The sequence below is a fragment of the Pelodiscus sinensis genome, chromosome 5 (assembly GCF_052426305.1).
Source record: "Pelodiscus sinensis isolate ZL-2025 chromosome 5, ASM5242630v1, whole genome shotgun sequence".
Classification (NCBI taxonomy): domain Eukaryota; kingdom Metazoa; phylum Chordata; order Testudines; family Trionychidae; genus Pelodiscus; species Pelodiscus sinensis.
The window spans coordinates 135400037-135419303 of NC_143056.1; the positions used below are offsets into that span (position 1 = coordinate 135400037).

The window sequence follows — 19267 nt, forward strand, 5'->3', positions numbered from 1 at the left end:
ACGGACGCACAGAAGGCGGGATGGCCAGACGGCAGGACAGACAGAAGGCCGGCTGTGCATGTGAAAGGGAAGGGGGTTTCTTCCACCAGTCTTCTTCCGTTCTTCTTTTCTGGCTGTCCCCTGGCAGGCGTGGGGCTTGGCAGCTGCCCTGCGCCCTCAGCCCCTCAGCGCCCCCCAGCTGGTTGGAGGTTTGGTCCACATGGGAGCGGTGCCAGCTGGGGCTGGGGACAGCACGGTGCCGTCATCACTGGAAGACTAGGGAGGGAAGGGGGTTGGGGAGGGGGAGTAGGAAGCAGCACAGGGTGGGCGTAGAGGTGGGTAGGGAAGAGAAGGACAGTTAATGCAGGGCACATCTGGATCCTGGGGTGGGGTGCAGGGCACATCTGGATCCTGGGGCGGGGTGCAGGGCACATCTGGGTCCCAGGGTGGGGGGGACATGCAGGACATATCTGGGTCCCAGGGTGGGGTGCAGGGGGTTCAGTCCAGCGGGCCATGTGGGGGTGTAGCAGGGAGGGCCATGCAGGTGTGTGATGGTCCTGGGGGTTGTGTGGGGCTTTTGGCGGTGGTGGGAATCAGGTGTTGCAGGACCTGAGGGCTGGTGTTTGCAGGAGGTAGGGGGGCTGTGTTGGGGGCTGTGGGAGTCATTTGGGGGCCCTCTGAGCCACTGGAGGGTGTTGACATAAGAACAACCAACCAGGCTGAGTCATCCCAAAGACCCAGTGTCCTGTCGGCCCACAGCGGCCAGGGCTAGGTGTCCCCAAGCGCGTGAACAGAACAGGGAATCCTCACATAATTCCTCCCGTTGCCCATTCCCAGCTTCTGCCAGAGGCTAGGGCTGCCATTCCTACCCAGCCTGGCTAACAGTCGGCCCACTCCTCCATGAATCTAGCTCTTTTTTTGAACCCTGTTACATCCTCTGGCGAGGAGTTCCACAGGTTGACAGTGCGCTCCATGAAGAAAAACTTCCTTTGGTTTGTTATAAACCTGCTGCCTAGTCATTTCATTCCTTATATTGTGGGAATAAGTAAATAACTTTTCCTTATTCACTTTTTCCTCACCAGCCATGATTTTCTAGCCCTCTATCCCATCCCCCCTTCGTCTCCTCTTTTCAAAGCTGCTCAGTCCCAGTCTTTTTAATCTCTCTCATGTGGGACCCGTTCCAAACCCCTCCGAATTTGTGTTGCCTTTTTCTGAACCTTTTCCAAGGTCAATGTCTCTTTTTTGAGATGAGGCGCCCACGTCTGTGCGCAGGATTCAAGGTGTGGGCATCCCATGGATTTATAGAGAGACAATAAGAGATTCTCTGTCTTATTCGCTCTCCCTCTTTTAATGATTCCTAACAGGCTGTTTGCTTTTGTGACGGCCGCTGCGCACGGAGCGGCTGTTTGCAGAGAACTCTCCCCAGTGACTCCGAGCTCTCCCTCGAGTCGTTGTAACCAAATTCGCCCCATCACATTGTATGTCTAGTTGGGGTGATGTTTTCCAATGTGCATCACTTTACATGTATCCACACTCAATGCCATTTGGTTCCCCAATCCCTAGTTTGGCGAGATCTTTTCGAAGCTCTTCCCAGGCTGCTTCGGTCTGAGCTCCCTTGAGCAGTTCGGTGTCGTCTGCAGATGTTGCCACGTCCCTGTTTCCCCCTTTCTCCAGATGGTTTATAAATAGGGTCGATAGAATCGTCCTAGGACTGACCCTTGGGGGACCCCACGAGTTACCTCTCCCCTCGGAAAACTGCCCAGTTTACCAGTCCACAGAGGCCCTTCCCTCTTAACCATGACAACTGACTGCGTCAGTTTCGCGGTGCCGTGGGTGTATTGGGATTCCAGGGGCTCATGTGGGTAGCGTCATAGAACACTAGGACGGGACCTCGCGAGGCATCGAGTCCAGCCCCCTGCCCCACGGCAGGACCCAGCACTGGCTAGACCCAGGGTACTCAACTATCAGCGCACGACCCCTTTGTTCGCAGCCCGCGGGGCGCTTTGGGTTTCCATGGGGCTCAGCGTGTGGCCCGCAGGTGGATTCGTTGGCCGTGGCCTCCTCCGGGAACACCCCCCCAATGCGAGGCAATAGACTGGGCTCCCGTTGACGTGCGGTTTAGTAGTTCAATTCCTGCCGGTCGTTGCTCATTCAAAGTGCTGCCATGTGGGTGGAAGTCGGGTCAATGCTGCATTTTATTCATATCAGCAGCACTGACCCGAATGGGGCCTGCGTGTGTGGTCTGGCCTCCCCTGTGCATTCATGCCCGTCCGTGTGAAGAGCTATTTGCATATATTTGCATGTCTACGCACCCACACTTCAGTGGTGGCCCTCGGCACGTGCTGAGAGGATCATTGTGGCCCCGGGGCTGCTAAAGAAGAGTAGCCCTGAGCTGGGCCGTCCCTGGCAGCGTGCAGCCAGCCTGCTCGTCCATCTCTCCGGGCATGCAGACTCCCCAGTGGTTCACCCCCGACAGGCAGGCCGACTGCCTGAGTGTGCTCCTGGGAGATTGTGTGGGGCCCTGGGGGAGCCTCTAGGGGGCTGTGGGGGGAACAGCAGTCCTAGGGGGTGGCTGGGGTCGCAGGGACGGTGCTGGGTGCATTGAGGGGAGTGGCCAGTAACCCCCCTTTGTATAGTGCTGGCCTGGCCCAGGCTTGGCGCTGCAGGACCCAGCTCCTGGGAGGCTGACGCGCCCTGGCTGCTGCACGAGGCCGCGCTACACCCGGCCGGGGGCTCAGCGCCGCCGAGGCCCCGCCTGCGGCTGTGACGTGGGACAGAGGCCACCCCCTTCATCCTGCCCCCGCCCCCAGCCAGGAGGTGACACTGGCCCTGAGCTGGTGGGTCCCCATGCTGAGCGGGAGCCTGCAGGCGAGAAAAGCAGCTGCAAATCCAGCTGTGCGTTTAGCTTGGCTAACTGCCCTGCCCTGCCCTCTTGCTCATAATCACTTCGCCACCCTCCAGAAAGGGACACGCTCCCCCCAGTGCAAGGGACTGGGCAGTGATGGACTCCTGGCGTGCGAGGGACGCGTGCGAGGGACTGGCGTGCGAGGGACGCGTGCGAGGGACAGCTGCTCAGGTTTCGAAGGCTGGTGCATGGATGGACCCCTCCTAACCTTGCCTTGCACAGGACCGGTGCTGAGCCGTGCAGGACGGGGCACCCTGGGGATCAGGGCCAGGAGCTGGGCACTTGGCCAGGCCTTGCTCTGTGGGATTGGGGAGTGCTCTGGGCGAGCCCTGCCCCTGCACTGGCCCTGGAGGGCCTGCGAGCCGCCCAAAGCAGTGACCACAGGGGCCAGCCGGGACCATTTCGGGGTCCCTGGGCATGGCAGGGACTGAAGCAGGCCCAGCTTGGGGGAGGAGGGTGGGGCCCTTGGAAGAGCTCCAAGTCCAGGAGGGCCAAAGGGATCATGTGGGACATTTGGGAACACGGGGAAGGGGATCCTGCGATGTGGAGGGCCCAGGGGATTTGGGGGCCCAGGAGGTCCGGGGGAGGGGATCCTGCGATGTGGAGGGCCCAGGGGGTTTGGGGGCCCAGGGGGTCGGGGATCCTGCAATGTGGAGGGCCCAGGGGGTTTGGGGGCCCAGGAGGTCCGGGGGAGGGGATCCTGCAATGTGGAGGGCCCAGGGGGTTTGGGGGCCCAGGAGGTCCGGGGGAGGGGATCCTGCGATGTGGAGGGCCCAGGGGGTTTGGGGGCCCAGGAGGTCCAGGGAAGGGGATCCTGCGATGTGGAGGGCCCAGGGGGTTTGGGGGCCCAGGGGGTCGGGGATCCTGCAATGTGGAGGGCCCAGGGGGTTTGGGGGCCCAGGAGGTCCGGGGGAGGGGATCCTGCAATGTGGAGGGCCCAGGGGGTTTGGGGGCCCAGGAGGTCCGGGGGAGGGGATCCTGCGATGTGGAGGGCCCAGGGGGTTTGGGGGCCCAGGAGGTCCGGGGGAGGGGATCCTGCGATGAGGAGGGCCCAGGGGATTTGGGGGCCCAGGAGGTCCGGGGGAGGGGATCCTGCGATGAGGAGGGCCCAGGAGGTTTGGGGGCCCAGGAGGTCCGGGGGAGGGGATCCTGCGATGTGGAGGGCCCAGGGGGTTTGGGGGCCCAGGGGGTCGGGGATCCTGCAATGTGGAGGGCCCAGGGGGTTTGGGGGCCCAGGAGGTCCGGGGGAGGGGATCCTGCAATGTGGAGGGCCCAGGGGGTTTGGGGGCCCAGGAGGTCCGGGGGAGGGGATCCTGCGATGTGGAGGGCCCAGGGGGTTTGGGGGCCCAGGGGGTCGGGGATCCTGCAATGTGGAGGGCCCAGGGGGTTTGGGGGCCCAGGAGGTCCGGGGGAGGGGATCCTGCAATGTGGAGGGCCCAGGGGGTTTGGGGGCCCAGGAGGTCCGGGGGAGGGGATCCTGCGATGTGGAGGGCCCAGGGGGTTTGGGGGCCCAGGAGGTCCGGGGGAGGGGATCCTGCGATGTGGAGGGCCCAGTGGGTTTGGGGGCCCAGGAGGTCCGGGGGAGGGGATCCTGCGATGTGGAGGGCCCAGGGGGTTTGGGGGCCCAGGAGGTCCGGGGGAGGGGATCCTGCGATGAGGAGGGCCCAGGGAGTTTGGGGGCCCAGGAGGTCCAGGGGAGGGGATCCTGCGATGTGGAGGGCCCAGTGGGTTTGGGGGCCCAGGAGGTCCGGGGGAGGGGATCCTGCGATGAGGAGGGCCCAGGGGGTTTGGGGGCCCAGGAGGTCCGGGGGAGGGGATCCTGCGATGTGGAGGGCCCAGGGGGTTTGGGGGCCCAGGAGGTCCGGGGGAGGGGATCCTGCGATGTGGAGGGCCCAGGGGATTTGGGGGCCTAGGAGGTTTGGGGGAGGGGATCCTGCGATGAGGAGGGCCCAGGGAGTTTGGGGGCCCAGGAGGTCCAGGGGAGGGGATCCTGCGATGTGGAGGGCCCAGTGGGTTTGGGGGCCCAGGAGGTCCAGGGGAGGGGATCCTGCGATGAGGAGGGCCCAGGGGGTTTGGGGGCCCAGGAGGTCTGGGGGAGGGGATCCTGCGATGTGGAGGGCCCAGGGGGTTTGGGGGCCCAGGAGGTCCGGGGGAGGGGATCCTGCGATGAGGAGGGCCCAGGGGGTTTGGGGGCCCAGGAGGTCCGGGGGAGGGGATCCTGCGATGAGGAGGGCCCAGTGGGTTTGGGGGCCCAGGAGGTCCAGGGGAGGGGATCCTGCGATGTGGAGGGCCCAGTGGGTTTGGGGGCCCAGGAGGTCCGGGGGAGGGGATCCTGCGATGAGGAGGGCCCAGGGGGTTTGGGGGCCCAGGAGGTCTGGGGGAGGGGATCCTGCGATGTGGAGGGCCCAGGGGGTTTGGGGGCCCAGGAGGTCCGGGGGAGGGGATCCTGCGATGAGGAGGGCCCAGGGGGTTTGGGGGCCCAGGAGGTCCGGGGGAGGGGATCCTGCGATGAGGAGGGCCCAGGGGGTTTGGGGGCCCAGGAGGTCTGGGGGAGGGGATCCTGCGATGTGGAGGGCCCAGGGGGTTTGGGGGCCCAGGAGGTCTGGGGGAGGGGATCCTGCGATGTGGAGGGCCCAGGGGGTTTGGGGGCCCAGGAGGTCCGGGGGAGGGGATCCTGCGATGAGGAGGGCCCAGGGGGTTTGGGGGCCCAGGAGGTCCGGGGGAGGGGATCCTGCGATGTGGAGGGCCCAGTGGGTTTGGGGGCCCAGGAGGTCCGGGGGAGGGGATCCTGCGATGAGGAGGGCCCAGGGAGTTTGGGGGCCCAGGAGGTCCAGGGGAGGGGATCCTGCGATGAGGAGGGCCCAGTGGGTTTGGGGGCCCAGGAGGTCCGGGGGAGGGGATCCTGCGATGTGGAGGGCCCAGGAGGTTTGGGGGCCCAGGAGGTCTGGGGGAGGGGATCCTGCGATGTGGAGGGCCCAGGAGGTTTGGGGGCCCAGGAGGTCCGGGGGAGGGGATCCTGCGATGTGGAGGGCCCAGGAAGTTTGGGGGCCCAGGAGGTCCGGGGGAGGGGATCCTGCGATGTGGAGGGCCCAGGAGGTTTGGGGGCCCAGGAGGTCCGGGGGAGGGGATCCTGCAATGTGGAGGCCCCAGAGGGTTTGGGGGCCCAGGGGGTTTGGGGGAGGGGATCCTGCGATGTGGAGGGCCCAGGGGGTTTGGGGGCCCAGGAGGTCCAGGGGAGGGGAAGTGCGATGTGGAGGGCCCAGGGGGTTTGGGGGCCCAGGGGGTTTGGGGGAGGGGATCCTGCGATGTGGAGGGCCCAGGGGGTTTGGGGGCCCAGGGGGTTTGGGGGCCCAGGGGGTCGGGGATCCTGCAATGTGGAGGGCCCAGGGGGCCCAGGGGGTTTGGGGGGCCAGGAGGTCCGGGGGAGGGGATCCTGCGATGTGGAGGGCCCAGGGGGTTTGGGGGCCCAGGGAGTCCGGGGGAGGGGATCCTGCGATGTGGAGGGCCCAGGGGGTTTGGGGGCCCAGGGGGTCGGGGATCCTGCAATGTAGGGGGCCCAGGGGGTTTGGGGGGCCAGGGGGTCCGGGGGAGGGGATCCTGCGATGTGGAGGGCCCAGGGGGTTTGGGGGCCCAGGGGGTCCGGGGGAGGGGATCCTGCGATGTGGAGGGCCCAGGGGGTTTGGGGGCCCAGGGGGTCCGGGGGAGGGGATCCTGCGATGTGGAGGGCCCAGGGGGTTTGGGGGCCCAGGGGGTTTGGGGGAGGGGATCCTGCGATGTGGAGGGCCCAGGGGGTTTGGGGGCCCAGGGGGTTTGGGGGCCCAGGGGGTCGGGGATCCTGCAATGTGGAGGGCCCAGGGGGCCCAGGGAGTTTGGGGGGCCAGGAGGTCCGGGGGAGGGGATCCTGCGATGTGGAGGGCCCAGGGGGTTTGGGGGCCCAGGGAGTCCGGGGGAGGGGATCCTGCGATGTGGAGGGCCCAGGGGGTTTGGGGGCCCAGGAGGTCCGGGGGAGGGGATCCTGCGATGTGGAGGGCCCAGGGGGTTTGGGGGCCCAGGGGGTCGGGGATCCTGCAATGTAGGGGGCCCAGGGGGTTTGGGGGGCCAGGGGGTCTGGGGGAGGGGATCCTGCAATGTGGAGGGCCCAGGGGGTTTGGGGGCCCAGGGGGTCCGGGGGAGGGGATCCTGCGATGTGGAGGGCCCAGGGGGTTTGGGGGCCCAGGAGGTCTGGGGGAGGGGATCCTGCGATGTGGAGGGCCCAGGGGGTTTGGGGGCCCAGGAGGTCCGGGGGAGGGGATCCTGCGATGTGGAGGGCCCAGGGGGTTTGGGGGGCCAGGAGGTCCGGGGGAGGGGATCCTGCGATGTGGAGGGCCCAGGGGGTTTGGGGGCCCAGGGGGTCCGGGGGAGGGGATCCTGCGATGTGGAGGGCCCAGGGGGTTTGGGGGGCCAGGAGGTCCGGGGGAGGGGATCCTGCGATGTGGAGGGCCCAGGGGGCTTGGGGGCCCAGGGGATCCGGGGGAGGGGATCCTGCGATGTGGAGGGCCCAGGGGGTTTGGGGGCCCAGGAGGTCCGGGGGAGGGGATCCTGCGATGTGGAGGGCCCAGGGGGTTTGGGGGGCCAGGAGGTCCGGGGGAGGGGATCCTGCGATGTGGAGGGCCCAGGGGGCTTGGGGGCCCAGGGGATCCGGGGGAGGGGATCCTGCGATGTGGAGGGCCCAGGGGGTTTGGGGGTGCTGGGAGCCCCGTGCACTCACAGCCGAAGTTGATGGCGATGGAGAGGATGCCGATGAGGATGCCGCCGAGCAGGGCCACGATGCTCAGCAGTTTGGCCACCCGGCCCAGACGCCGCGCCCCGTCCACGTCGCCCTGCTGCAGGCTGTTGCGGGACTGCAGGGAGAGACGGGTGAGCTGGGCCCCCAGCCCCCCCGCCCTGGACGGCCACGCCCCCCAGGGTACAGGCCTGGGGCCCAGCCCGGGGAGTAGCTGGGGTGGGGCACAGTGTGGCGCCTTGCGGTGCAGAGGGGCCTTTGGCGTGAAGCTTGTGGGGGGGGGGCTCTGAAGACACGGGAGGCTCTGGGGCCGCGGGGGGCTCTGGGGCTGCGGGAGGCCAGGGGGCTTTGGGGATGCGGGGCTCTGGGGCCAAGGGGGGCGGGGGGCTCTGTGGATGCAGGGGTTGCGGGGGCTCTGGGGCCGCGGGGGGCCGGGGGGCTCTGGGGCCGCGGAGGGTTGCGGGGGCTCTGGGGCCGCGGGGGGCGGGGGGCTCTGGAGCCGTGGGGGGCGGGGGGCTCTGGGGATGCGGGGGCTCTGGGGCCACGGGGGGGCTCTGGGGATGCGGGGGGCCGCGGGGGGCTCTGGAGCTGTGGGGGGCGGCGGGCTCTGGGGCCGCGGGGGGCCAGGGGGCTCTGGGAACGCGGAGGGTTGGGGGGGCTCTGGGGCCGCGGGGGGCCGGGGGGCTCTGGAGCCGTGGGGGGCGGGGGGCTCTGGGGATGCGGGGGCTCTGGGGCCACGGGGGCTCTGGGGATGCGGGGGGCCGCGGGGGGCTCTGGAGCCGTGGGGGGCGGCGGGCTCTGGGGATGCGGGGGGCTCTGGGGCCACGGGGGGCTCTGGGGATGCGGGGGGCCGCGGGGGGCTCTGGGGCCGCGGGGGGCTTTGGGGATGCGGGGGGCCGCGGGGGGCTCTGGGGCCGCAGGGGGCTCTGGGGCCACGGGGGGCTTTGGGGATGCGGGGGGCCGGGGGGGGCTCTGGGGCCACGGGGGGCTTTGGGGATGCGGGGGGCCGGGGGCTCTGGGGATGCGGGGGGTCGCGGGGGGCTCTGGGGCTGCGGGGGGCTCTGGGGCCACGGGGGGCTTTGGGGATGCGGGGGGCCGGAGGCTCTTGGGGATGTGGGGGGCCGCGGGGGGCTCTGGGGCCGCGGGGGGCGGGGGGCTGGGGCCGCGGGGGGGGGGGCTCTGGGGCCGCGGGGGGCGGAGGCTCTGGGGCCGCGGGGGGCGGGGGGCTCTGGAGCCGCGGGGGGCTCTGGGGCCGCGGGGGGCGGGGGCTCTGGGGCCGGGGGGCTCTGGGGCCGCGGGGGGCGGGGGCTCTGGGGCCGGGGGGCTCTGGGGCCGCGGGGGCCGTGGGGGGCTCTGGGGCCGCAGGGGGCGGGGGGCTCTGGGGCCGGGGGGCTCTGGGGCCGCGGGGGGCGGGGGGCGGGGGGCTCTGGGGCCGGGGGGCTCTGGGGCCGCGGGGGGGGGGGCGGGGGCTCTGGGGCCACGGGGGCTCTGGGGCCGCGGGGGGCGGGGGGCTCTGGGGCCGGGGGGCTCTGGGGCCGCGGGGGGCGGGGGCTCTGGGGCCGCGGGGGGCTCTGGGGCCGCGGGGGGCCGGGGGCTCTGGGGCCGCGGGGGGCTCTGGGGCCGCGGGGGGCAGAGGGGTCTGGGGCCGCGGGGGGCGGGGGGGCTCTGGGCTGGGGGGCTCTGGGGCCGCGGGGGGCGGGGGCTCTGGGGCCGCGGGGGGCTCTGGGGATGCGGGGGGCGGGGGGCTCTGGGGCCGCGGGGGGCGGGGGCTCTGGGGCCGCGGGGGGCTCTGGGGATGCGGGGGGCGGGGGCTCTGGGGCCGCGGGGGGCTCAGGGGCTGCGGGGGGCTCTGGGGCCGCGGGGGGCTCTGGGGATGCGGGGGGGCGGGGGGGCTCTGGGGCCGGGGGGCTCTGGGGCCGCGGGGGGCTCTGGGGATGCGGGGGGCGGGGGGCTCTGGGGCCGCGGGGGGCGGGGGCTCTGGGGCCGCGGGGGGCTCTGGGGCCGCGGGGGGCAGGGGGCTCTGGGGCCGCGGGGGGCGGGGGGCTCTGGGGCTGGGGGGCTCTGGGGCCGCGGGGGGCGGGGGGCTCTGGGGCCGGGGGGCTCTGGGGCCGCGGGGGGCGGGGGCTCTGGGGCCGCGGGGGGCTCTGGGGATGCGGGGGCGGGGGCTCTGGGGCCGCGGGGGGCTCTGGGGCCGCGGGGGGCGGGGGCTCTGGGGCCGGGGGGCTCTGGGGCCGCGGGGGGCTCTGGAGCTGTGGGGGGCGGCGGGCTCTGGGGCCGCGGGGGCTCTGAGGCCACGGGGGGCTCTGGGGATGCGGGGGGCCGCGGGGGGCTCTGGGGCCACGGGGGGCTCTGGGGATGCGGGGGTTCGGGGGGGGCTCTGGGGCCGCGGGGGGCTCTGGGGCCACGGGGGCCGCGGGGGGCCGGGGGGCTCTGGGGCTGCGGGGGGCTCTGGGGCCGCGGGGGGCGGGGGCTCTGGGGCCGCGGGGGGCTCTGGGGATGCGGGGGGCGGGGGGCTCTGGGGCCGGGGGGCTCTGGGGCCACGGGGGCTCTGGGGATGCGGGGGGCGGGGGGCTCTGGGGCCGCGGGGGGCGGGGGCTCTGGGGCCGCGGGGGGCTCTGGGGATGCGGGGGGCGGGGGGCTCTGGGGCCGGGGGGCTCTGGGGCCGCGGGGGGCGGGGGGCTCTGGGGCAGCGGGGGGCTCTGGGGCCGCGGGGGGCGGGGGCTCTGGGGCCACGGGGGGCTCTGGGGCCGCGGGGGGCTCTGGGGATGTGGGGGTGGGGGGCTCTGGGGCCGGGGGGCTCTGGGGCCGCGGGGGGCGGGGGGCTCTGGGGCCGGGGGGCTCTGGGGCCGCGGGGGGCTCTGGGGATGCGGGGGGCTCTGGGGCCACGGGGGCTCTGGGGCCGCGGGGGGCTCTGGGGCCACGGGGGCGCGGGGGGCCGGGGGCTCTGGGGCTGCGGGGGGTTCTGGGGCCGCGGGGGGCTCTGGGGCCGCGGGGGGCGGGGGCTCTGGGGCCGCGGGGGGCTCTGGGGCCGCGGGGGGGCAGGGGGCTCTGGGGCCGCGGGGGGCTCTGGGGCCACGGGGGGCGGGGGGGGCCGGGGGGCTCTGGGGCTGCGGGGGGCTCTGGGGCCGCGGGGGGCGGGGGCTCTGGGGCCGCGGGGGGCTCTGGGGCCGCGGGGGGCGGGGGCTCTGGGGCCGCGGGGGGCTCTGGGGATGCGGGGGGCGGGGGGGCTCTGGGGCCGGGGGGCTCTGGGGCCGCGGGGGGCGGGGGCTCTGGGGCCGCGGGGGGCTCTGGGGCCGCGGGGGGCGGGGGCTCTGGGGCCACGGGGGGCTCTGGGGCCGCGGGGGGCTCTGGGGATGTGGGGGGTGGGGGGCTCTGGGGCCGGGGGGCTCTGGGGCCGCGGGGGGCGGGGGCTCTGGGGCCGGGGGGCTCTGGGGCCACGGGGGCCGCGGGGGGCTCTGGGGATGCGGGGGGCTCTGGGGCCACGGGGGGCTCTGGGGCCGCGGGGGGCTCTGGGGGCTCTGGGGCCGCGGGGGGCCGGGGGCTCTGGGGCCGCGGGGGGCTCTGGGGCCGCGGGGGCTCTGGGGCCGCGGGGGGCGGGGGCTCTGGGGCCGCGGGGGGCTCTGGGGCCGCGGGGGGCGGGGCTCTGGGGCCGCGGGGGGCTCTGGGGATGCGGGGGGCGGGGGGCTCTGGGGCCGCGGGGGGCGGGGGCTCTGGGGCCGCGGGGGGCTCTGGGGCCGCGGGGGGCGGGGGCTCTGGGGCCGGGGGGCTCTGGGGCCGCGGGGGGCTCTGGGGCCGGGGGGCTCTGGGGCCGCGGGGGGCGGGGGGCTCTGGGGCCGGGGGGCTCTGGGGCCGCGGGGGGCGGGGGCTCTGGGGCCGCGGGGGGCTCTGGGGCCGGGGGGCTCTGGGGCCGTGGGGGGCGGGGGGCTCTGGGGCCGGGGGGGGCTCTGGGGCCGCGGGGGGCGGGGGGCTCTGGGGCCGGGGGGCTCTGGGGCCGCGGGGGGCTCTGGGGCCGCGGGGGGCGGGGGCTCTGGGGCCGGGGGGCTCGGGGGCTCTGGGGCCGGGGGGCTCTGGGGCCGGGGGGCTCTGGGGCCGCGGGGGGCGGGGGCTCTGGGGCCGCGGGGGGCTCTGGGGCCGTGGGGGCTCTGGGGCCGCGGGGGGCGGGGGCTCTGGGGCCGCGGGGGGCTCTGGGGCCGCGGGGGGCGGGGGGCTCTGGGGCCGCGGGGGGCGGGGGGCTCTGGGGCCGGGGGGCTCTGGGGCCGCGGGGGGGCGGGGGGCTCTGGGGCCGGGGGGCTCTGGGGCCGCGGGGGGCGGGGGCTCTGGGGCCGCGGGGGGCTCTGGGGCCGGGGGGCTCTGGGGCCGCGGGGGGCGGGGGGCTCTGGGGGCGGGGGGCTCTGGGGCCGCGGGGGGCTCTGGGGCCGGGGGGCTCTGGGGCCGCGGGGGGCGGGGGGCTCTGGGGCCGGGGGGCTCTGGGGCCGCGGGGGGCGGGGGCTCTGGGGCCGGGGGGGGCTCTGGGGCCGCGGGGGGCGGGGGGCTCTGGGGCCGCGGGGGGCTCTGGGGCCGCGGGGGGCGGGGGCTCTGGGGCCGGGGGGCTCTGGGGCCGCGGGGGGCGGGGGGCTCTGGGGCCGGGGGGCTCTGGGGCCGCGGGGGGCGGGGGGCTCTGGGGCCGGGGGGCTCTGGGGCCGCGGGGGGCGGGGGCTCTGGGGCCGCGGGGGGCTCTGGGGCCGGGGGGCTCTGGGGCCGCGGGGGGCTCTGGGGCCGGGGGGCTCTGGGGCTGCGGGGGGCGGGGGCTCTGGGGCCGCGGGGGGCGGGGCTCTGGGGCCGGGGGGCTCTGGGGCCGCGGGGGGCGGGGGCTCTGGGGCCGCGGGGGGCGGGGGGCTCTGGGGCCGGGGGGCTCTGGGGCCGCGGGGGGCGGGGGCTCTGGGGCCGGGGGGCTCTGGGGCCGCGGGGGGCTCTGGGGCCGGGGGGCTCTGGGGCCGCGGGGGGCGGGGGGCTCTGGGGCCGGGGGGCTCTGGGGCCGCGGGGGGCGGGGGCTCTGGGGCCGGGGGGCTCTGGGGCCGCGGGGGGCGGGGGCTCTGGGGCCGCGGGGGGCTCTGGGGCCGGGGGGCTCTGGGGCCGCGGGGGGCGGGGGCTCTGGGGCCGCGGGGGGCGGGGGCTCTGGGGCCGGGGGGCTCTGGGGCCGCGGGGGGCGGGGGGCTCTGGGGCCGGGGGGCTCTGGGGCCGCGGGGGGCGGGGGCTCTGGGGCCGGGGGGCTCTGGGGCCGGGGGGCTCTGGGGCCGCGGGGGGCGGGGGCTCTGGGGCCGCGGGGGGCTCTGGGGCCGCGGGGGGCGGGGGCTCTGGGGCCGGGGGGCTCTGGGGCCGCGGGGGGCTCTGGGGCCGGGGGGCTCTGGGGCTGCGGGGGGCTCTGGGGCCGGGGGGCTCTGGGGCCGCGGGGGGCGGGGGCTCTGGGGCCGCGGGGGGCTCTGGGGCCGGGGGGCTCTGGGGCCGGGGGGCTCTGGGGCCGCGGGGGGCTCACCATGACGGAGTACACGAAGGCCACGATGTTGATGGGCCAGATGGGGCAGAAGCAGGAGAGCACGGCCAGCAGGATATAGTCCTTGGGCTTGTCCCCCGCCGGGCCCCCTTCGCCCCCTGAGGGCTGGCGGGTCAGGCTGGGTCGGGGGGACCCTGCCCCTGCCAGATGCACCTGGGACCCTGCCAGGCTGCCCCGCCCCCGCGGCCCCCCATTGGCACTGGCCTTGCCCCCCAAGTCCCCCAAGGAGGCTGACTTGGAGCGAGAGGAGGCTCGGGCGTGGGGGGAAGCTCTGAGAGCCCGGGGGGGGCCTGGGGCAGAGGCACTGGGGGGACTGGGGCCCCCCCCCAAACCAACAGCCTCTCCGTTTTGCTGGGGCCCCCCCTCTGACTCCCCGTCACCCTCCACAACCACAGTCACTACTGGTGAGCAGGGGGCCTCCAGGGCCGAGGGGGGGGTCTCCGGGGCTGAAAGGGGCACGTCGGGGGAGGCGGGGGGGGTCGCCGAGACTGAGGGGGGGGCTCTGGGGCCGTGGGGGGCATGTCCGGTGCCAAGGGGGGATCTTTGGGGCCGAGGGGGGGGTCTCCGGGGCTGAAGGGGGCACGTCTGGTGCCAAAGGGGGGATCTCTGGGGCTGAGGGGCGGATCTCTGGGGCCACCTGGGGCACATCTAGGGCCGAGGGGGGGGCATCTGGCGCGAGGGGGGGGCTCTCAGGGGCTGCGGCTGCAGCTCTGTTGGGCCCAGTGGGGGCATCTCGCCCTGCTGTGCGTCCGACATTGGGGGGCCTGTGGGGAGAGATGGGGAGTAGACACACCGGGACACCCCCCAAATGTCTGACACGCCCTCCCCCCTCCCCCCCGCTGGCCCCGGGCACCACCCCTCCTCCACGCCTTCCTTCCGCCCCCAAGACCCCCCAGCGCCCCACCTACGCAGCGGGGCGGGGGGGGCTCGGTCTTGAGTTGTTTTCCCCTTATTCGAGGCGGGAGCTCTGCTCTGCCAGCCCCCCAACCCCCCGCGCCCCCTTGTCCCCGCTCCGCCAGCCCCCCAACCCCCCGCGCCCCCTTGTCCCCGCTCCGCCAGCCCCCCAACCCCCCCGCGCCCCCTTCTCCTCGCTCCGCCAGCCCCCCAACCCCCCGCGCCCCCTTGTCCCCGCTCCGCCAGCCCCCCAACCCCCCGCGCCCCCTTCTCCTGCTCCGCCAGCCCCCCAACCCCCCGCGCCCCTTCTCCTCGCTCCTCCAGCCCCCCAACCCCCCGCGCCCCCTTGTCCCCGCTCCGCCAGCCCCCCAACCCCCCGCGCCCCCTTGTCCCCGCTCCGCCAGCCCCCCAACCCCCCCCGCGCCCCTTCTCCTCGCTCCGCCAGCCCCCCAACCCCCCGCGCCCCTTCTCCCCGCTCCTCCAGCCCCCCAACCCCCCGCGCCCCCTTGTCCCCGCTCCGCCAGCCCCCCAACCCCCCGCGCCCCCTTGTCCCCGCTCCGCCAGCCCCCCAACCCCCCCGCGCCCCCTTCTCCTCGCTCCGCCAGTCCCCCAACCCCCCCGCGCCCCTTCTCCCCGCTCCTCCAGCCCCCCAACCCTCCTTCTCCTCGCTCCGCCAGCCCCCCAACCCCCCGCGCCCCCTTGTCCCCGCTCCGCCAGCCCCCCAACCCCCCGCGCCCCCTTGTCCCCGCTCCGCCAGCCCCCCAACCCCCCCGCGCCCCCTTCTCCTCGCTCCTCCAGCCCCCAACCCCCTTCTCCTCGCCCCGCCAGCCCCCCAACCCCCCGCGCCCCCTTCTCCTCCCCCTCCAGCCCCCCAACCCCCCGCGCTCCCTTCTCCTCGCTCCCCCAACCCCCCGCGCCCCCTTCTCGCTTCCCCAGCCCCCCAACCCCCCGCGCTCCCTTCTCCTCGCTCCCCCAGCCCCCCAACCCCCCGCGCTCCCTTCTCCTCGCTCCTCCAGCCCCCCAACCCCCCGCGCTCCCTTCTCCTCGCTCCCCCAACCCCCCGCGCCCCCTTCTCCCTCCCCCAGCCCCCCAACCCCCCGCGCCCCCTTCTCCTCGCTCCCCCAGCCCCGCGCCCCCTTCCTCCCACTCCCCCAGCGGCCCCGTCCCTCCCCCCTGCTCTGCCGGCCCCCGGGCCGGAGGCTGCTGGCGGGGGGTCGGTCGGTCCCTACCTGTCGCGCTGGCCGAGCTGCTGGGGGGGACCCGGGTGCGGTGGCTGCAGATGCTCCCCCCTCCCCGCCGGAGGAGGGGCGGCGCGGGAAACGGGCGAGTGGAGGGAGGCCCGAGCCCCCCCGGCACTGCCCCCCCCGCACAGGCAGCCGCCAGTCCCCCCCGCGGCAGGGGCTGCAGCGCCGGGGCGCGGGGCGGGGAGCGGCCGTGGGCGCGCCCGCCTCGGGAACACCGCAGCGCCCCGCCCCGCCCCGCCGGTGCCCCCCACTGCCGCCCGCAGCCCTGCCCCCAGGCCCGTCCTGCCACTGCCGGGGGCACGGGGAGGGGGCGGACCCACAGCGCCTGAGCGGGGGCAGGCGGACACCCCGGGCCTGCGGGCTCCGAGCTCCCCGAGCCCTGCAGCACACGCACGGCGGCCGGGAACGGGCGTCCTTTGCTGGTGGACAGTGGGGGGCAAGGCGAGGAGGAAAGCGGGGCCCCAGGGGGAGGAGGTGGGGGGCAGGACCCACGGGGAAGCGGGGCCCCAGGGGGAGGAGGTGGGGGGCAGGACCCACGGGGAAGCGGGGCCCCAGGGGGAGGAGGTGGGGGGCAGGACCCACGGGGAAGCGGGGCCCCAGGGGGAGGAGGTGGGGGGCAGGACCCACGGGGAAGCGGGGCCCCAGGGGGAGGAGGTGGGGGGCAGGGCCCACGGGGAAGCGGGGTCCCAGGAGGAGGTGGGGGGCAGGGCCCACGGGGAAGCAGGGCCCCAGGAGGAGGTGGGGGGCAGGACCCATGGGGAAGCGGGGCCCCAGGGGGAGGAGGTGGGGGGCAGGGCCCACGGGGAAGCGGGGTCCCAGGAGGAGGTGGGGGGCAGGGCCCACGGGGAAGCAGGGCCCCAGGAGGAGGTGGGGGGCAGGACCCATGGGGAAGCGGGTCCCAGGAGGAGGTGGGGGGCAGGACCCACGGGGAAGCGGGGTCCCAGGAGGAGGTGGGGGGCAGGGCCCACGGGGAAGCGGGGCCCCAGGGGGAGGAGGTGGGGGGCAGGACCCACGGGGAAGCGGGGTCCCAGGAGGAGGTGGGGGGCAGGGCCCACGGGGAAGCGGGGCCCCAGGGGGAAGAGGTGGGGGGCAGGACCCACGGGGAAGCGGGGCCCCAGGGGGAGGAGGTGGGGGGCAGGACCCACGGGGAAGCGGGGCCCCAGGGGGAGGAGGTGGGGGGCAGGACCCACGGGGAAGCGGGGCCCCAGGGGGAGGAGGTGGGGGGCAGGGCCCACGGGGAAGCAGGGCCCCAGGAGGAGGTGGGGGGCAGGACCCATGGGGAAGCGGGGCCCCAGGGGGAGGAGGTGGGGGGCAGGGCCCACGGGGAAGCGGGGTCCCAGGAGGAGGTGGGGGGCAGGGCCCACGGGGAAGCAGGGCCCCAGGAGGAGGTGGGGGGCAGGACCCATGGGGAAGCGGGGTCCCAGGAGGAGGTGGGGGGCAGGACCCACGGGGAAGCGGGGTCCCAGGAGGAGGTGGGGGGCAGGGCCCACGGGGAAGCGGGGCCCCAGGGGGAGGAGGTGGGGGGCAGGACCCACGGGGAAGCGGGGTCCCAGGAGGAGGTGGGGGGCAGGGCCCACGGGGAAGCGGGGCCCCAGGGGGAAGAGGTGGGGGGCAGGACCCACGGGGAAGCGGGGCCCCAGGGGGAGGAGGTGGGGGGCAGGACCCACGGGGAAGCGGGGCCCCAGGGGGAGGAGGTGGGGGGCAGGACCCACGGGGAAGCGGGGCCCCAGGGGGAGGAGGTGGGGGGCAGGGCCCACGGGGAAGCAGGGCCCCAGGAGGAGGTGGGGGGCAGGACCCATGGGGAAGCGGGGCCCCAGGGGGAGGAGGTGGGGGGCAGGGCCCACGGGGAAGCGGGGTCCCAGGAGGAGGTGGGGGGCAGGGCCCACGGGGAAGCAGGGCCCCAGGAGGAGGTGGGGGGCAGGACCCATGGGGAAGCGGGGTCCCAGGAGGAGGTGGGGGGCAGGACCCACGGGGAAGCGGGGTCCCAGGAGGAGGTGGGGGGCAGGGCCCACGGGGAAGCGGGGCCCCAGGGGGAGGAGGTGGGGGGCAGGACCCACGGGGAAGCGGGGTCCCAGGAGGAGGTGGGGGGCAGGGCCCACGGGGAAGCGGGGCCCCAGGGGGAAGAGGTGGGGGGCAGGACCCACGGGGAAGCGGGGCCCCAGGGGGAAGAGGTGGGGGGCAGGACCCACGGGGAAGCGGGGTCCCAGGAGGAGGTGGGGGGCAGGGCCCACGGGGAAGCGGGGCCCCAGGGGGAGGAGGTGGGGGGCAGGACCCACGGGGAAGCGGGGTCCCAGGAGGAGGTGGGGGGCAGGGCCCACGGGGAAGCGGGGCCCCAGGGGGAAGAGGTGGGGGGCAGGACCCACGGGGAAGCGGGGCCCCAGGGGGAAGAGGTGGGGGGCAGGACCCACGGGGAAGCGGGGCCCCAGGGGGAGGAGGTGGGGGGCAGGGCCCACGGGGGAGCGGTGCCCCAGGAGGAGGTGCGGGGCAGGGCCCACGGGGAAGCGGGGCCCCAGGGGAAGGTGGGGGGCAGGGCCCACGGGGAAGCGGGGCCCCAGGAGGAGGTGGGGGGCAGGGCCCACGGGGAAGCGGGGCCCCAGGAGGAGGTGGGGGGCAGGGCCCACGGGGAAGCGGGGCCCCAGGAGGAGGTGGGGGGCAGGGCCCACGGGGAAGCGGGGCCCCAGGAGGAGGTGGGGGGCAGGGCCCACGGGGAAGCGGGGCCCCAGGAGGAGGTGGGGGGCAGGGCCCACGGGGAAGCGGGGCCCCAGGGGGAAGAGGTGGGGGGCAGGACCCACGGGGAAGCGGGGCCCCAGGGGGAAGAGGTGGGGGGCAGGACCCACGGGGAAGCGGGGCCCCAGGGGGAGGAGGTGGGGGGCAGGGCCCACGGGGGAGCGGGGCCCCAGGAGGAGGTGGGGGGCAGGGCCCACGGGGAAGCGGGGCCCCAGGAGGAGGTGGGGGGCAGGGCCCACGGGGAAGCGGGGCCCCAGGGGAAGGTGGGGGGCAGGGCCCACGGGGAAGCGGGGCCCCAGGGGGAAGAGGTGGGGGGCAGGACCCACGGGGAAGCAGGGCCCCAGGAGGAGGTGGGGGGCAGGGCCCACGGGGGAGCGGGGCCCCAGGAGGAGGTGGGGGGCAGGGCCCACGGGGAAGCGGGGCCCCAGGGGGAGGAGGTGGGGGGCAGGACCCACGGGGAAGCGGGGCCCCAGGGGGAGGAGGTGGGGGGCAGGACCCACGGGGAAGCGGGGCCCCAGGAGGAGGTGGGGGGCAGGGCCCACGGGGAAGCGGGGCCCCAGGGGGAAGAGGTGGGGGGCAGGACCCACGGGGAAGCGGGGCCCCAGGGGGAAGAGGTGGGGGGCAGGACCCACGGGGAAGCGGGGCCCCAGGGGGAGGAGGTGGGGGGCAGGGCCCACGGGGGAGCGGGGCCCCAGGAGGAGGTGGGGGGCAGGGCCCACGGGGAAGCGGGGCCCCAGGGGAAGGTGGGGGGCAGGACCCACAGGGAAGCAGGGCCCCAGGAGGAGGTGGGGGGCAGGGCCCACGGGGAAGCGGGGCCCCAGGAGGAGGTGGGGGGCAGGGCCCACGGGGAAGCGGGGCCCCAGGAGGAGGTGGGGGGCAGGGCCCACGGGGAAGCGGGGCCCCAGGAGGAGGTGGGGGGCAGGGCCCACGGGGGAGCGGGGCCCCAGGAGGTGGTGGGGGGCAGGGCCCACGGGGAAGCGGGGCCCCAGGAGGAGGTGGGGGGCAGGGCCCACGGGGAAGCGGGGCCCCAGGAGGAGGTGGGGGGCAGGGCCCACGGGGAAGCGGGGCCCCAGGGGGAGGTGGGGGGCAGGGCCCACGGGGAAGCGGGGCCCCAGGGGGAGGTGGGGGGCAGGGCCCACGGGGAAGCGGGGCCCCAGGAGGAGGTGGGGGGCAGGGCCCACGGGGAAGCGAGGCCCCAGGGGGAGGTGGGGGGCAGGGCCCACGGG

At 76.2% G+C, this 19267-nt stretch overlaps 1 protein-coding gene and 1 pseudogene across 1 annotated transcript; one reads left to right on the forward strand and one right to left on the reverse strand.

The window, feature by feature from the left end:
- Positions 1-115: 115 nt before the first annotated feature.
- On the reverse strand, positions 116-15706 carry PRRT2 (proline rich transmembrane protein 2). Its single transcript, XM_089779098.1, has 4 exons — positions 15300-15706; positions 13159-13940; positions 7632-7764; positions 116-255 (listed from the first exon to the last, which is right to left on the reverse strand). The coding sequence occupies exons 2-4, from the start codon at positions 13822-13824 to the stop codon at positions 245-247; spliced, it is 810 nt and encodes a 269-aa protein (XP_089635224.1). The 5' UTR covers positions 13825-13940; positions 15300-15706; the 3' UTR covers positions 116-244.
- Positions 8732-13131, forward strand: LOC149524452 (uncharacterized; annotated as a pseudogene).
- Positions 15707-19267: the final 3561 nt, after the last annotated feature.

Coding starts and splice junctions, on each gene's coding strand:
- PRRT2 (XM_089779098.1), bottom strand. CDS start 13,824: ATGTGCCCCAGGTGGCCCCAGAGATCCGCCCCTCAGCCCCAGAGATCC. Junction 7,765..13,158: donor CCTTCGTGTACTCCGTCATG/GTGAGCCCCCCG, acceptor CTCTCCCTGCAG/TCCCGCAACAGCCTGCAGCA.